This window comes from Mizuhopecten yessoensis, unplaced genomic scaffold, assembly GCF_002113885.1.
Source record: "Mizuhopecten yessoensis strain PY_sf001 unplaced genomic scaffold, ASM211388v2 scaffold1437, whole genome shotgun sequence".
Lineage (NCBI taxonomy): Eukaryota > Metazoa > Mollusca > Bivalvia > Pectinida > Pectinidae > Mizuhopecten > Mizuhopecten yessoensis.
In genome coordinates, this window is record NW_018404046.1 from 5,769 (window position 1) to 24,934 (window position 19,166).

The following is a 19,166-nucleotide window of genomic DNA, read 5'->3' on the forward strand; positions in this document are numbered from 1 at the left end:
TTACACGACTTTGTATATTGTAAAATAAATTACCTGACTATTTATTTTATAAACAATCTACCTGATAATGTATTGTATAAACAATCTACCTGACTAAGTATTATATAAACAATCTACCTGACTATGTCATTTATAAACAAGCTACCTGACTGTGTATATTATAAAATAAATTACCTGACTATGTATTTTATAAACAATCTACCTGATAACGATTTTATAAACAATCTATGTGACTAAGTATGATATAAACATTATACCGGACTATGTATTATGTAAACAATCTATCTGACTAAGTATAATATAAACAATTAACATGACTATATGTTTTATGATAAATCTTTCTGACTTTATGTTTCATAAACAAATTATCTGGTTATAAATGTTATGATCAACCTTACTTGTTATGTATTTCACAAACAAACTACCTAAATGGCAGGAATTGCCAAAGTAACCATCCATGCATCCCTCTTCACATTCTCCATTTTCGTGATGGCATCCCGTCATGTTAAAGCACTGTCCACACATCAACTTACAATCCTGTCCATATGATGAATTCGGACATCCTGTGTCAAATATCAACAGCGTATTTTTCACAATGAAGTAGATCATATGTTATACTTTGCAAAGAGTGTGAAATAAATCAATCATAGGCGTTGGTGATATATAATTATTGAAAATACACAAAAACGCATATTAAATAGTAGATTGGACAATGACAATTGAGAGAGAAAAATTATCAATTATCACTATTGAAGGAGGAAACAATGACGTATTCATAGCAAATAGCATACAAGTATAAAGTTAAACTATGTATTCATCGCAAATGATAAGTTTCTATTTCCCCAAGATAGGGTTATTTCCCGAAGCGAAATAGAGCAACCTTTCTATTTTAGGATTGGGTGTAGTGATAGTGATAGGAGTAGTGTCAATGTGGGGATAGGATTGGGTGTAGTGATAGTGATAGGTGTAGTGTCAATGTGGGGATAGGATTGGGTGAAGTGATAGTGATAGGAGTAGTGTCAATGTGAGGATATGATTGGGTGTAGTGATAGGTGTAGTGTCAATGTGGGGATATGATTGGGTGTAGTGATAGTGATAGGTGTAGTGTCAATGTGGGGATAGGATTGGGTGTAGTGATAGTGATAGGTGTAGTGTCAAAGTGGAGATAGGATTGGGTGTAGTGATAGTGATAGGAGTAGTGTCAATGTTGGGATAGGATTGGATGTAGTGATAGTGATAGGAGTAGTGTCAATGTGGGGATAGGATTGGGTGTAGTGATAGTTATAGGAGTAGTGTCAATGTGAGGATAGGATTGGTTGTAGTGATAGTGATAGGAGTAGTGTCAATGTGAGGATAGGATTGGGCGTAGTGATAGTGTTAGGAGTAGTGTCAATGTGGGGATAGGATTGGGTGTATTGATAGGTGTAGTGTCAATGTGGGGATAGGATTGGGTTTAGTGATAGTGATAGGTGTAGTGTCAATTTGGGGATAGGATTGGTTGTTTACGCGTATTCTGAATGAATCAAATCGCATGTTTTATTTTATTTTTTCAAATTAGATTGAAGGTTTAATCTAAGCACCGGCATGTCCAGAGCTGTACGTTAGGGAAATTCCACTCAAGAGTTTTCTTTTCTAAATTGGTAAAACCCAAGTTGGAGTTTTGCACCATTAGTTTTTTTTTAAATACTGAGAGTGTTTTTCTATCCTACAACCCTTGGCATAAAAAAGTATTTTTCTCCCTTTCAGATCGTCACAATTAGCCCTGAAGGCACATACAGCACCCCAATTTCCGCATCAATGATCGGAATGTTTCCTATTTCGTGACATCAAGACATTTGTTGTCCCATTAAGCATGTCACCCGCCCTGTTCTGTCATTTACGCACAGGAAAGAGAGCATTATCACAGACAAATCTTGCACGAACTTCTGATGGAGATATACTCACGTTCACTACACGTGTCACCCCTCCAGCCTGGCAGACATCCGGATGCAGAGCAGTTTCCTGTCACATGACTACATGCAGCATCCTTACAATGACATTGGTTCGTACAGTTAGCACCAAAATGTCCTGATGTGCATTCTGATTAGATAAATGTCAATGTGTTACATGTGTATCATATTAACAATGTTTCGTCTTAAAACCAATTAGATATTTGCTATCGTAAATAAACAAAACTATATTTCAATAAGAAATGTTTTCTCTTAAGAAAAATATTTCATTACTGTACGAAGGTCTCAATAGTAACTATTTAAGTATATATTAATCAATTGATCGGGAAGTCTCAGTGCAAATGTTTTGGTTATTAGTAAATCTATCACAACAGCCCACACTATTCATACATGAAGTAACTATTAAGTTATATTTGTAAAATTTATCATGACCTACTTAGAGGTCTCAATGTTACTTTTTATTATATTAAAGTTTTGCTTGCGTTGTATATCGATTCTATAGTAATTCTTACTTGCACTGCACGAGTTACCAACGTATCCATCACTACAACCATCTGATGACAAACAGGTTCCATTGAAGCGGCTACATCCGGGGGTCATACAATGACATGTGAGGACACAGTCTTCTCCAAATATGTTTTTGGGGCATTCTGTCGGTAAGCATTTAATAATTATTAATTGTGTACATGCTGTAAACGAAATGACAAATACCGAAAAGATATGAATAAAGATGTATCAAGGACGACATGCAATGTTAATCTGGTGAAGTTCATAACAATACGTAAAAAGTAATTATTTGGTACATCTGTACTTACGTGTTGAACATGACGTTCCCATCCACCCAGATATACATCCAGGTATTGCACATGTCCCATTGGCGTGGTTACAACCGAATGTTTTGCATCTACATTGTGACATGCACTTATTTCCAAAATAAGGAGCAACACATGCTATAGAAAAATAAAAATAAAGTAAGTAGCATTTAAAATTTAATAATTGCGATTTTATTCAGTTGAACTAATGAAATTCAGAACATCAGAATCCAGTATTTACATTGGCTCCGGTCTCATTTAGTTAAAATAAATTCAGAGTTTCAGTTAAATGGACCTTATTTACCTTGGCTACATGAAGAACCATTCCAGCCATCTAAACATCCTGCACTTGTGTTTGTACAAGTTCCATCTGCCTTACCACATCCGGGTACAGCGCAGTGACATCGAGTGTTACAATCCTTACCGAACATTCCCTCGGAACAAGCTATACAGAAAAGTTATTATTAGTTAAGGATACTCATAACTTTCAGATGTCGTTTATATCCACTAGTGATGTATCTTAATTAAATGCAGATCTGGGTCAGTATTCATGAAACAATTTTCATGCTCAAGTATGAATTCTGTGCTCAAGCCAACTGTCTTGTTACTCGCTTAAACTATCATGCAACATTGCCAAGAAGTCAATATAAACATTAAAAATTGTTTTCGGATTTAAGTTTCTATAAAAAAACTTCCATGACAAACCTTGACAAAATGATTTATCAGGGGACAAAAAATTGGGTTTTAACACAGAATTTGAGCTAGAGCGGGAAAACAGTTTCGTGAATAGTCGTTTTTATTAACAAACAAAAATGCGTGTGTAAACTTGTGTGTCTACATTTTGTACAACTTGTAAATAGAAACAAACAGCTATTACTTTGCTCTTTAGGACAATTCATTTACACATGCATGTTGCGTATCAAAAGAAAGCATTTCATTTAAATGTTCCTCCACATGTTATTTCTACAAAAAAACAAGGAAATATTTTAATGAGAAAACGGCAAAGCTCTGGGAACAGCGAAGCATTTGCCCATCTCCTTTATTTTTAGAATATTACATCATAAGCGGGAAGCACTAACAATATGCATTTTCTGCAATCCAAATATTTTGTTTCATGCCTTTTAAAATATAGATTGTCAAAGTATCTACAGCACAGTAATCGAAATCTGCAATCATTTGGGACAATTTGTTCCGCAACGTGTCATGACTAAATAATTAATAATTAAAAAAATACAGTTCCTCTCTTTTAAAAAGCGCCTGTTTTTATTAAACCTATTTAACCTATTTTATGGCAGACTAAACAAAGATGAACTCCCCGCATTTATATTTTTAGCCTATCGTACACCCACATCAAAAAACTTGTCCAGACGCAGCAGTAAGGACATGACGATGGCGCAACATATTCCTCTTGGTTTTCCGATTTATCTTTGTTTCCGATTGAAATATTACCACGCTATACATGTAGTAAGGCAATTGATTAACGAAGTTTCCTGCATGGCAGTATTACATTTATGCTAACAAAACAAACTCAAAGAGTGTTCTCTTATTTAAAACTGAAAAGGTCTAATATTAATATGTTAGTGTCACGCTAGTAAGGGGGTTATTTCATTCAAACGTTTCCGGACGTCTCAGTGGAATACAAAACAAATAGATATTTTAACTGCTATTATTTATTTAAGTTCTAGACTTGTCTCCCCGCCTCTCTGTCGTGGTACGTGTTATACTAGTCTTGTGAAAGCTTTTTTTTTTATTAAATAATGAATATTTTAACAGGACTTTTGTTTAAGCAAATATAAACGTTAGCCATATTGAATTCCTTAACTTACGTATATTACATGACTCCCCCTCCCAGGCGGCAACACACCCGGATACGTTACAATGACCTGTTACCGAGTCACAACCAGGAGTATCACAGTTACACTCGGATGAGCAGTTCTCGCCAAACGTTGTGATCGAACAAACTGAAAGTAATGAAATATATTAATTTCTACTGACTTATGAAAATAAGAATCTTCATTTACCTAGTATGTATGAGTGACTGTAAAATAATTGCCGAGGTGGTTCACCTGAATAATTATACAGTAAAATCCCTTTATAAAAACCACCTGGGGGTCTTAGAGAAGGTGGAGTTAATAGTACGCTGGTCTTTATTGTGAGGTAGACAAGAACCGTAACTCTATGTGACTATTACACCCTACATATCATGTAACATCGTAATTGTAATGCACTCGTACATAATTCAGGAATTCATCGGAATATGGAAACATTTGATATATTACTCTACAGTACTGACCTTGATTTTGTTGTCGGTTTTTAAGCAACAAATAAAACAAATAAAATATACACATATACACATGGTGCAGTTTCAAGTTCACATGGTCTTTAACATGCAGTGCATTCAGGATTTAGATCTATTTTTAATCGATAAATTTCATGAAAGATCAAACATTATGATGAAATTAATTGTAAATGATAATTGTCTTTGAATTGTATTTTCTGTGGGCAAAGGGACAAATAATTTATGATAACGATACCAAAAGCCCTGACTAACCTTGATTACAACTTGTCCCATGGTAACCAGCCTGGCATCCTGGTGTGTTACATTGTCCGGCCACTCCGTTACATCCGGGCGTCTTACAATGACATTCCTCAACACAGTTTTCTCCGAATGTAACTGATGAACAAGCTGAAATGTAGATACTTATAAACATAATGTTGCTGGACTGCTACCATAATTAGAGATATTTATCTAACCGATTAAAATTATATACATACTTTTATTGTAATATGTGTGCCTGTTAATTTTTTCTGAGTGCAGAAACGTTCACATATTGATTGTTCGATCTGTGTCCGGCTTATTATACATGATATGAATTTCTTGTAATATTTCTAAAACATATGAGAATGACGATTAATAACTATGATTTTCTAGTGCATAATAAAACTGTCAGGGTTATTCTGATTGTCCCTAGGAATCAATGAAATTCGATGCTTTAACTTTTTCTTACCATTAACCATCAAGTATGTACTAAACCTAAACTTTATATATATTGAAAATAATTGTCTAAAGGTAGCTTTTGATAACAATCTACAACTGAATTTTGTAGAATTTTTAAAAGTTTGTGTTTCGCTCCCCCACCCAAACCCCTACCTTTTTTCTCTTACAAATCACTCATTCTGTAATTATGACTTATTTGTCTGGTATTATTGTAAAATAATTTCGTAAGATCATGATACATCACAGCCCGCTCTATATTTTATCAACTGAATCAGATATCTTGGTGTCTCCTTATCTTGTTTTCCACTTTTCTACATTGTCCTTCATTTTATGTTTCTAATTATTAAATCGTGGTCAATACCAGCCCGTCCTAAACCATATTGAATTAAAGTCTGTGCTTTCTGGTTTAAACAATGCTTACAAAAACACGTGTCCCTAATGCTACATACCTTGGTCACAAAACCGTGGTCCAGTCCAGCCAGCATTACAGTGTGTTGAATCACAAACTCCGTTGTCAGGGTCACAGCCGTGTTTACAGTTGGTACAATTGTATTGACACTGGTCACCATATTTATGTGTAAAACAACCTGGCAAGGTAATTGTCAAAACTTATTTTATATTATTCACAAACGTTATGTTAAAATATAGGCACAATTGTTTTACAAATTTACTTATACTATATATATATTAATAAAAATATTAGAACTTTGAAATAATAGAAGGCTTATATTCGCGTTGCTTAGTATGCCAACTTAATGAAACTGCAGTTGATAATACAATACAAATATGAACTGCCGCACCATATACTTAACAGAACGCATTCTAAGCATGATGAATTTGAGCCTAGAACGTATATACCTACATTGAATTTATCGGCGGTTTCATATTCTGCATAGAAATCATCTCTGGCATTAAGTAACTCATCAAATTATAAATTACCATACACATCCACCTCACACACGTCCATATGCGCCTGTTTTGGTTGTGTCCTTGTGATGATTATCATGACTCTCTGACCGGTTCTGTTACACGATGTGATGTTTTGAGTTAAGTTCGGGTAGCCGGCGTCCACATCCTCGTAACATTTGATACCAGTCGGTATACCTGTATCGTTTGATATCCACAAGGCAAAGCCATCGGCACGATCTGTCGACGAAAAAGATAAAGTAAAAAATGCGTAGGAACAAAGACGAACAGTCAACTGGAGTAAATTATATACCATTGCAATAACGATAGTACTTTATTTACTATGTACACCGAAATGTAATTGAATGGTTACATTCACAACTGACAAACAGCATCTTTATTAAAATGAGATGCGATCTATATGAATGCTGATTTTGTAGTATTATACTACAGGTGTGGTGTACGATGATTACAGAAGCACAGGAAGGTAATATAAATGCATTTAACTTCAAATATCATGAATGTGTTTGTGGTTAGGCTTTGTATAATGAAAGTCTTGCAAAAAGACATAATTTTCATTATCTACGGAAGATGCTGGAACATCGACTCATATAATGATTCAGTAAGCTAGAAAGGATGATGTCTTTAGTAGCATCGATTGCTGGGAAACTAAAATCGCTTTCTATAATAATAACGCCAGATATCATATTGATATATTATTCAAACTCATCAAAATACTCTTCATAGTATAGATGTATCGTACAAGATCAATTCAATGCTCTAAAATTATTAGCGGTATAAGAACGACTCACCTTGAGCTCTGAATACAATGTCGATTCTCTGTATTCTTGCCTTACTAGGCAGGGTGCCTTGCCACCATGCTGCGCTGTTTATTGCAGTGGCGGCCATACAAGTACCTGTTTCGAAAGGGCCGTAATATCCGTCTGTGGTCTTGGCTACCGGATAGTTGACATTCCAAGGCGTTGCATTAAGTGTCAGGTTTTTCTTCAGGTTGACTAAAAGCACGAAAATGATTTGTTTTATCAATGCCTTATAAGATAAAACATGTACCTGAATGTAATGTATCATTTCACTATATGAATTCATTTTTTACAAAAGCTTAGTAAATGTACATTGCATCTATCAAAATGATGATTCCTGTTATATAAATATATATAATTGTTACATTAAAAATACAAAACCGTTTTCCGTAGTCTGTACGTGCCATTTAGCTCAATAGTGGCATCTAAACCGCTATACAGTAATGAGATATGGGACCTTTTAGATTAATGTACTCTCTCACCATGCATCTCTTTCCAGTAACATGATACCAAGGGGAAAAAATCGTCTTCACGGTGGTTATATTGAAACATAGACATTAGTAAATCATAAAAATGTAATAAAAGTGTATTCAAACTTCGTAACGAGAATACAAATGATTTTCAGGATATTTTAATTTTGTCTTTGCCAAAAGCACAGTCTTTTTTTAACTCATCATGATCTTAGCCAACACGGATGTCCTTATTTCAGGTAAAATATGTTACTTTCGTATACAATCATTAACAGTTATAAAAGGTGTATCACTACAGTCATGTTAAACTTTCCGACTTGATCTGTTTACTTCACACACCTATCGATGTTTCTACAGACACATGTGTTCCCGCTATCAAACCACATTGAATAACTGCTATCTACATCATATTTCAAAAGTAAACCTAAACAAAGTGCCACCTTATTTTAATTGACAAATGGTTGACAATAAACACCATAAAGAAATAAACAACTGTGAACTTACTACTCATTCGAATCCCTGGAACTATACACATCAAAATTACACCCGAACACTATGGACACAGCTCCTGCACACCTGTCTAACGATTATATGTCATTGGTAGTGGTCCGAATGTTAAACCTAACACGTATCCACGTTAGAATGATCATACCAATTAGTCGTACACTAACGCTACAACTATGGTCGTAGACCAGGAAGTAACGTATGTGCGTGATAAGCAACAGGAAGGGTAGTTTATGAGTATTATTTCAGTAGCTAGACATATGCTTAAGTTTTCGTTTGATTTGAATTTTAGCCTCATCGTTGAACATTATCAGAAACAACTAATCTTTTAAAGTAATTTTAGTGTACACAGAGATACCGTCAGTCCCTCTGATACGAATAAAGCTAGTATGTCAGGCACGGTGTTGAGTGCAAAACAAATTAGACATTACCATTCATCAACTAAGGATTTCATATCAGCCGTGCGATTATCAATGTAAAGAGACGAACATTCTGTGACCGTACCAATGATTAAACTCCAGTATTTCAATAGCTATTTTAAGCAGTTTTGATTAGTTCCAGTATTGTGTCAATATGTATAAAATTACGCAGTTAGTTTTTAACAATACCAGAACTCGGTGTCTTCCTCCATTCTTAGCTAAAAGACTATAGATGTTTAGATGTACTTTATCGATTAAGTTGTAATACAATACTGTCAATGTCTCAATAGTTAATCTGCCTTTTACCTTGAATCGACACCATCAACACTTGATATCAATTTCTATATTTAAGATAAACAGGCGTGTAACATAAGGTTACCTAGCTCACACATACAGGTACGGTGTCATGACCGATCTGGTTTTACATTGTCCATTGTGTTTAATAGGTCGCCCGGTTTGGGCAGTCAGGCAAGTATTCGTAATAATAAGCGTTTATCATATGGCAGTCCGGACTGTTTAAACTCCTTTCCGTCATTCGCAAAAGTACCGTTGAAAGACCACCCTATTTCATTAGTAACCATAGACATGTGCCTAGGGTGGGTGAGTGGCGTAATAGAATTTGATTAACAATGGTTGTAAAATAGATAAAGTTTAAAATCTTATGCCGACATTTTATATAGGAAAATATTATCTTATTTTTAAACAGTTTAAGTTAACACCAAATTATTTGAATGTTGAATGTTTCATACAGTAAGAAATGTAGCTGTATATTTTTATCTCACCAAACATTAATTTCTTGAATAATTGAATAATGGCTGACAATAAACGCGATAAATAAGTAAACAACTGTAAACTTACTACTCATTCGAATCCCTGGAAATATACTCAACAAACCTATCCAAAGCAATGTGGACACAGCTTCTACACCCCTGACCATCTTAAGTGATTGAATATTATTCGGTAGTGCTCCGAAAGCATGATATAAAGCATATAGATACGTCAGAACGAACAAATTATTTGGTCGTTCGCTAACAAAACTGCTATAGACGACAACCAGGAAGTAAACTATATGTGTACACGTAAATCCCGTCAGCAATAACGTTAAAAATATAACACACCTTGTTGCATGTGTATTAAACTAGTAAGTTAGGCACAGTGTGGAGTACAAAACAAAACTAGACGTTTTCATTGCATTACCTTACCCATGATTAAACTCCAGTATTTTAATAGCTAGTGTAAGGCAGTTATAAATAGTACTAGAAGTGTGCCATGAGTGTATGACGTCATTACGCACTTAGTTTGTAACAATTCCAGAATTCGGTGCTGTATCCTTAATCCTTAGCAAATAGACTACAGACGTGTTAATATACTATACCGATTAAGTTGTAATACAATACTGTCAATGTCTCTATACTTTATCTGACTTATATCTTGAATCGACACCATCAACATTTTATATCAATTTCAAAATTTAAGATAAACAGGCGTGTAACATGAGGTTACCTAGCTCACACATACAGGTACGTACGCACTCATGACTGATCAGGTCTACATTGTCCATTGTAATTTATAGGTCGCCCGGTATGGGCAGTCAGGCAAGTATTCGTAATAATAAACGATTATTATATGGCAGTCAGGACCATTTAAACTCCTTCCCACATTCGCACAATTACCCTTGAAAGACCATCCAATTTCGTTAGCAACCGTATACATGTGCGAGTGGCGCAGTATAATTTGTTTCACACTTTTTGTAAAATAGATAACGTTTTAAGTCTTATGTCGACATTATATATAGGAACATGTTATCTTAACTTAAAACAGTCTAAGTTAACATCAAATTTCCAAATTATTTGAAGTGAGAAATAGGCATTTTATCCCCTCAAAAATAGTTGAATATTTCATGCAGCGGGAAATGTCAGTGTATAGGTTTATCTCATCAAGCATTTACAAACGGTAGTATATTTTTACTTTAATACAAAATCATGTGGTATGTACATTCACTTAGGTCTTTACACGATGTGGTCTCTATATGTACTGCTGTCCAATGTATGCGTTTTGATGTTAAATAAACACATTGTGATGTCAACTGTACATGTTATAATGTCTACTGTCGTCAAAAGTAATGATATCTACTGTACATGTTCGGATATCTACTATACACGTTCTGATGTTTACTGTCCAAATTATCATGTCTACTGTTTACGTTCTGGTGTCTATTGTACATGTTCTTATCGATACTGTACACGTTCTAATATCTACTATACACGTTCTGGTGTCTACTTTTTTACATGTTCTGATGTCTAATGTACATGTTTTGATTGCGTCTGTACATGTTTTGACGTCTACTGTACAGTTCTGGTGTCTACTGTACACGTTCTAGTGTCTACTGTACACATTCTGTTATCTACTGTACACATTCTGTTATCTACTGTACACATTCTGATATCTAGTAAACACGTTCTAGTGTCTACTGTTTCACATGTTCTGATGTCTACTGTACACGTTATGGTGTCTACTGTACATGTTCTGATGTCTACTGTACACGTTCTAGTGTCAACTGTACACGTTCTAGTGTCTACTGTACATGTTCCGATATCTACTTTACACGTTCTTAAGGCTATTATTCACATTCTGACATGTACCCCTCCCTATATTTCGTCAAGTGTGTACTTTCTGGTATCTACTGTACACATTCTTATGTTTAATGTACATGTTCTGGTGTATACTGGTTTACATGTTCTGATGTCTACTTAACTCGTTCTGGCGTCTACTGTACACTACTGATTCCAATATCTACTATTCACATTCCTATATCTACTGTACATGTTCTGGTTTCCACTGTACATGTTCTGATGTCTACTATACATGTTCTGATGTCTACTATTTTACACGTTCTGGTTTCTACTGTACATGTTCCGTTGTCTACTGTACACATTTTGATATTTCTATTCACATTCCGATATCTACTTTACACGTTCTGGTGTATACAGTACATGTTATGATGTCTACTGTACACGTTCTGATTTCTACTGTACATGTTCTGGCGTCTACTGTACACTTTCTGGTATCTACTGTACACGTTCTGATATCTACTATACATGTTCTGATATCTACTATACACGTTCTAGTGTCTACTGTTTTACATGTTCTGATGTCTACTGTACACGTTCTGGTGTCTACTGTACAGTTCTGGTGTCTACTATACACGTTTTAGTGTCTACTGTACATGTTCGGATATCTACTATACACGTTCCGATGTATACTGTCCAAATTAGCATGTCTACTGTACACGTTCTGGTGTCTACTTTACACGTTCTGGCGTCTACAGTACATGTTCTTATCGCTACTGTACACGTTCTAATATCTACTATACACGTTATGGTGTCTACTTTTTTACATGTTCTGATGTCTAATGTACATGTTTTGATTGCGTCTGTACATGTTTTGACGTCTACTGTACACGTTCTGGTGTCTACTGTTTTACACGTTCTAGTGTCTACTGTTTCACATGTTCTGATGTCTACTGTACACGCTCTGGTGTCTACTGTACATGTTCTGATGTCTACTGTACACGTTCTAGTGTCTACTGTACACGTTCTAGTGTCTACTGTACATGTTCCGATATCTACTTTACACGGTCTTAAGGCTATTATTCACATTCTGACATGTACCCCTCCCTATATTTCGTCAAGTGTGTACTTTCTGGTATCTACTGTACACATTCTTATGTTTAATGTACATGTTCTGGTGTATACTGGTTTACATGTTCTGATGTCTACTTAACACGTTCTGATTTCTACTGTACATGTTCTGGATTTTATTTTATATATAATATAACACTATGACGTAATATTTGGGTTGTCCCGCGATCATAAATATATCAGCTGCTTCATCAAACGAAAAACACTTTGATAATGTTATTTTTTTTTCACTTGATATATAAATACATATGAATTATGGCTTTTTATAAAACACATATCGTTTGATTTTTTTTGTAAGTTTTTGCTATATGTTTGACATATCCTTTCGTTTTGAAATCATTTCTGATTATTGACATTATTGTCCTTCATCTATCAGACCCTATATATATCTGAGACCATCACTTTTCGTTAAATAATGAGATTTGAGAAATACAAGATTCGTACACATATCTTGGAATAAGATCAAACTACAACGGTGTTTTTACAAAAGCCAAAAGTAAACTAACAGAGCAAGCAAAAAAAGCTTTATATGCATTGTATATTAAAAATATTTCCATTCCTGTAGATGTTCAACTGAAATTATTTGATGCAATTGTGTCACCCATTTTTTTATATGGATGTAAAATCTGGGGCTATGAAAATACAAAAAGTATCGAAAACATACATTTACAGTGTTGTTAGGAAATTCTTAACATTCGGAAGAACACTTGAAATTATATGGTATATGGTGAGTTGGATAGGTATCCCCTAGACATTGAAATCAGTGTTAGAACGGTTATGTTCTGGCATAAGCTTATAACAGGTGGATCGAAATTATCTAGTGTAATGTATAATATATACAGAATTCTGTATCAAGTTTTAAATGGTTAACGTATAAACGAGATATTTTAAACAATACTGGATTAAATAATTTATGGACTCTCCAAATAGCATGTACAATTAATAGACAATGCTTGAAATCTATCATTAAGCAGAGATTATGCGATCAATTCATTCAAAGTTGGTTTCATGATGTTGAAACCTCCTCGCGAGGGCAAGTTTACTCCTTATTCAAATATCAGTTTAATATTGCACCATATCTTTTAAAGCTTAATCGTAATGAACGAAAAGTATTATGTAAATTTAGAACATCAAATACAAAAATTCCTATAGAAACAGGAAGATGGAAGAGTCCAACCACGACTTATACCAATGTACTAATGTATCTGTTGTAGCTCTTAGACAACTTTATATACCAAATTGTTAGTATGTCAACCAAACTTATATCAAAATAAAAGGAATGTTCTCAATATGTAACACGGTAATTTTAACAAAAGTAAGTAAATGTATACAAAGAGTAATGAAGCTACTTAATATCTAAAATAAGTTAGCTAATAGAATGATTGAAATGGGTTGTTTTTGCATAAACTGTATCATGTGTCATATTATGTGTGTACTATGTCCATCAATGTATACTATATAATATGTGACCTCTTGTTACGCATGTATACGTCTGGCGTCAGTGTAAAAATAAAACTTGAAACTTGAACTTTGTAAATGTGTTAATTTATTGCTTAATATATCATTTTCGATTTATAATCACAAAATGTTTGTTTCCAAATATATATAATTCACCATTAAGTGTCTCTTTCGAAAAAGCTAAACATATTAAAAATGTTTTTCATTTCAACATGTTTTATTAAATCAATCCGATTAAAAAAGGATTTGGACAACAGGCAAAGCCTATACAAGTTCTCTCCCTGACATGGTAAATGTCATCTCGTGGATACGATAACTAGTACATTTGCATCCAGTTCTAGAATATTTATTCATACAACGCCATTTCTGCTTTCATTTGTAAACAGTTATAGTTATTTCTATCTTAAGTGAACCTGTACCAAGGGAGACAACCTGGTTGAGGAGACCATTATAGACTTTCCGAAAATGATATATGAATACAGAATAAAATGTATGCAGGACATGAAGATGTTTTAAAGAAATATATTTCAAGCATGTTTTAGACCAAACAATCACAATGGATGACGAAGTAAAACAAATCAGTTGGTAAGATAATCGTCATAAGAACAAAACATAGCAAAAGGTTCAGCAGTTCAATATGTTATCCAGCACTTAAGCTAAAAACACACACAAAAGTTAATAATGAGCTAGTAATACTGTAACAGAAATAGTCGTTCCTCGCTGCTTTTATGATCCCGCATCCACAGTTATCCCTACGGTATCGTACATGTTAGGGACGGCCCTAGTCAGGGAATCAAGTTTTTCATAATGTTCCTCAGCTGTGGTACTCTTGGAAATTTGCCTCCCATTTTTAGTGTCTACAACTTCATAAGGACCATCTGAAATAAGAAAAGGTGAAGAGAGGGCAATATATAGTTAACAAAAATAATTCGAAATATTAATTCGTAGTGCGACGCTGCTAATTACATATAGGAAGGTCGCGCTTTTAATTTATTCAAAACGTTGCCAAAAGCTAAATATGGTTATCAATACGTCTACTAACGTAATGCAAAGAAATAGCGTCTATAGGAATACAAACACTTGTATAAGACAAACTTATATCATTTTCCTAATGCTGGCTTCATTTTATCAATTGATCATTAACGTTCAGTCTGTATAATGATCGATGCTAAGCTACCCCATAAGATTTCAACGTTAACAACAGGAACAAGACTTGAACAGACACTGAAATATCGTAGCTTGAAACTTCTTCAACAGAAAATCTTGATAAAGTGGTTTACATGTCAACAGAACTCATTATACGGAACATCTGGTAACTATCAGCTTAACTAGGTTCCAAAGTATGGGATGAAAGTGGATATTTTCGAAGGAGGGGCATTTTTGTCCTTTTTAAATACTACACTCTCTGTTGGAATTATAATTATCATATTCTTCCCAAGAGTACACTAAAACGGTACAAACATGCCTACGTGTAACACCCTTTTAAGTTAAAAACAAACAGATGTATATTGACAAAAAGTTGTTGACGATCCGTATTTACAACAAGAATATTAGATTCTCTTTTAAGATATGATTGATACACATAGATAAAAACTAAAAAAAGACATTTCCGTAATATTACAAAAAATACCTATATCTGCCTTTAACTCGTGTCGTTTGGCTTGTTGTAAGATGTCGGACATCTGAATAGGTCCCGTGTTGTCTCTGTGCTTCATCGAGAGACGCCTGGTCTGTACAATAACTAAGATGAACAGTAGTAAAATGACCACTCCACATCCAACACCTATCCCGACTGTAGCAGTTTTGTAGCTCTCTATGTTTGTAAGGCCTTAAATTAGGTTATTAAAGTCAGCATTAGTTTAATAGTGTATTTTAAGTAATAATTTAAAGTAAGTAATATATGTCTGTTTTATACACAGTTTTATCAAACATCTAGAATGTATTTGTACCTTGATACATAGTTTCCAAATTTAGCTAAATGCCGGTGTTCTTCATGAAATAAAGTGCAACGTACTTTTTTTTCAAAATTAATACAGTTGAAAAAGAAATGTGACAGAGTTAAATACAAGCTTGAAAAATCAGAGTAGAGGTATTTGCCATAACTTACTAACCGGCACAGTATCCATTGGTCTGGATACAGAAGTTGTCATTGCAGTCATGTGGACACATTTTATCACAATGCGCACCGTGGTATCTAGCTTGGCATTCTGAAACGTGAACAGAACGCTAATATTTAGATTCAATTTGTACTTAGATGTTCCTAAATTTACTATTCACACATTATATGATTAGTTTTCAATCACGATATTAACTGTCTCAACGATGAAGTTGTAATTATTGTATTGTATATGTAATTATAATTGTGTATCATTGCCTTTATGTAAGCACTGTAAGGTATTGAAAATCATCCATTTTGTGTCGTTCCAATTATATGTTGATATACAAAACAGTGCCTGCCAATGGTACATAACTAAAAGAGAGAGGAAAACAAAGAGGAGGAACCAATGCCTACATACTTAAGGCGGCGTTAAGGACCGTTCCTTATCCAGATTATCCAAATGTTTTCTTTCCTTCCAAGCGAAAAACACTAACAACTGATCGACATTATATCTTTGGGCTTCAATTGCGGTAGCGGTACATTACTTAAACATAACTTAAACGCAGCATATTAACAATTAACTTAACTACGGAGGTTGTATTTGCAATTATATACTTACCTTTGCAATGCCCGTTGGTCTGGTTACAAATACCTCCCTTACAGTTTTGCGGACAACTTTTATCACAAAAGGCATAGTAGTATCCAGTTTTGCATTCTGAAAACAATCCCCAGAAAATACCGTTCATGCTGCCAATTTACATGATATGTCGTTTAACTTATCAAGATGTACATCGTTCTTTGTTAACAGCTTATATATCAGCTTAAGTATACAGCACCACATTATCAATGTATTCTTATAAATAAGTACCTGATATAACCGGAATAGCAAACTTTTCAATGACATTGATGTTATGTATGTCTATAAACAGGTTAAGGGTAACGAGACATTAAGAAAGTTTTGATTCAGGCTGCTGATCTGTGTGTATGTATTACGTTTACTCACCCATAAATGCATATGTTAAACATAATGTTGTAATGAACGTACCGTTGCATACTCCGGTGATTCTATCGCATTCTTTATTACAGTTATCCGGACAAATCTAGTCGCAGACAGCCCCATATAGTCCAGGTGCACACTCTACAACGTACATACTTAATTTAAATCATACAATTGAGTAACGATGTTTGGATTGTCAGTGGCTGATTTTTCGTCATAGAGTGTCTCTCAAACATATCATTTTCAGACTTAAAATTTAGTATTTTGGTAAGTAACCTATGAAATTGTTGCCAGACAATTGTAAAAATGGGGCGGGGTGTTTTCTCAAACAAGCTGATCGTATGAGTTGTTTTGAAGTTGGTAACCCTAGATAATGCTCTTAATTAAAGCAGGTATTTCGTTTTGTATCGTTTTATTATATAAATCATACTTTTTTACCTTCATTATTACAGAGGCACTATTGAGTAAAGCTACTGCCATCCTAGAAAAAACAGATTTGAATTTATTTAGAGTTGAAATAGATGGTAGCAGTGCGGGTTCCTCTAAAAGAATGGTGACACCAGCATGTTCATCCGTGTGTTCTGTTGATATTAAGAAGCTGCAAAACAGAAAATACTGTTCGTCCTGGTAGACTTAACTACTGTTGGAAACTATAGAATGGAACTTGCGTTGAGCTGCTAATGTTGTTTAGGTTTAGTGGCAGTACAATCTACATGTTTCCTTCATCTTTACTGGGTTTGTTATGGCTTATTATACAGTGTATTAATAATGACGAGTCGTTCCATGGTAAATTTAATGTAAAGTTAAAATGGACAGATTGAGGTATGAGTAAGATGTCAATAAAGATCACTAACCTAAGTACGACTGTTAAAACAGCTACGTTTAACGGTTACATGTAAAGGTGGTGTTAAAGATTTGATCTTAATTAAAAAGAACATTTTAAATTGTCCATGTGCAAAAACAAAACTTGTAACATATCGGACTCAAGCACAGACCCAGGTCAAGTAGTAAAGTTAAAATATCAGATAAACATGAATAGAAGCAAAACAAGAAATGGGATTTTGCTATATGTTTTCATTTTTACATACCAGTACATTGACCACCAGTCTGGTTACATATGCTGTCTTTACAGATTCTGAGTTCACAGGCCTTGTCACATATGTCACCATATAATCCAGGTTCGCAAACTGAACAAGAAACATATCATTGGTATTACGTTCATGTACGATCGTCTCTAATGTACATAATTGGCGGAAATAAAAAAGAATATTCTGTTATTCAGCGTTACTGATGTTGGAAATACTGAATACTTTATTTGTGATTTAAGAGTTTACCTGACTGCGTCAAAGCGACTCAGCAAGCTTATTAGTAAAATAACCTAGACAATAATTTCTTCTAGTCTTTCATTTCACATATAACGTAATGTTTAAATCGCACATTGGTAGTCACGCGAAATAAAACGAACTTTAATAATGTTATACAAAACGCTAGGATTCAACACTGGGAAGAGTTCTGCTCCTCGCTCAATAATATAACTAATTTGAAAAACGTATGGGCTAAAGTTAAAGCTATTCAGGGAATAAATAGATCAGAAATCCCTATTTTAGGCAAAAACAACATCACTGATAAGGAAAAAGCTGACACTCTAGCAAAACAATATCAGAACGCCAGTAGTAATGATAACCTGACCCCTGAGTTTAAACTTAATAAAACGCACAATCAACTTGTTTTCCATAATGAAATCTTAGATGCAGGGCCCAACACGGGTGAAATAAACTACCCATTTTCAATTAGCGAGTATAAACAAGCCCTCCAAAACAGGAAAAACACCTCCCCGGGTGACGACAACATCTCATACACAATACTGAAACAATGTCCTGATACCGTAACAGAAATAATAGTAGAATTGTTTAATCAAATTTGGAAAGCAGGTAAAATACCAGAACCATGGAAAAAAGCAGTAGTAATCCCTATACTTAAACCAGGTAAAGACCCACAACAACCAGCCTCATATAGGCCCATAGCACTAACGT

At 34.4% G+C, this 19,166-nt stretch overlaps 1 protein-coding gene across 1 annotated transcript in view; it reads right to left on the reverse strand.

Annotated features, from left to right (window-relative positions):
• Positions 1–425: 425 nt before the first annotated feature.
• Positions 426–19,166, reverse strand: part of LOC110462283 (protein draper-like) — a gene marked incomplete at its 3' end in the record, with an annotated part of 55,468 nt that continues 36,727 nt past the window's right edge. Inside the window, exons 9-16 of the mRNA XM_021516197.1 lie at positions 6,209–6,346; positions 5,313–5,447; positions 4,588–4,722; positions 3,066–3,206; positions 2,765–2,899; positions 2,462–2,599; positions 1,945–2,079; positions 426–563 (exon numbers count right to left, since the gene is read on the reverse strand). Of these exons, the coding sequence (XP_021371872.1) occupies positions 426–563; positions 1,945–2,079; positions 2,462–2,599; positions 2,765–2,899; positions 3,066–3,206; positions 4,588–4,722; positions 5,313–5,447; positions 6,209–6,346 (1,095 nt within the window). The remainder of the gene's footprint in view (positions 564–1,944; positions 2,080–2,461; positions 2,600–2,764; positions 2,900–3,065; positions 3,207–4,587; positions 4,723–5,312; positions 5,448–6,208; positions 6,347–19,166) is intronic.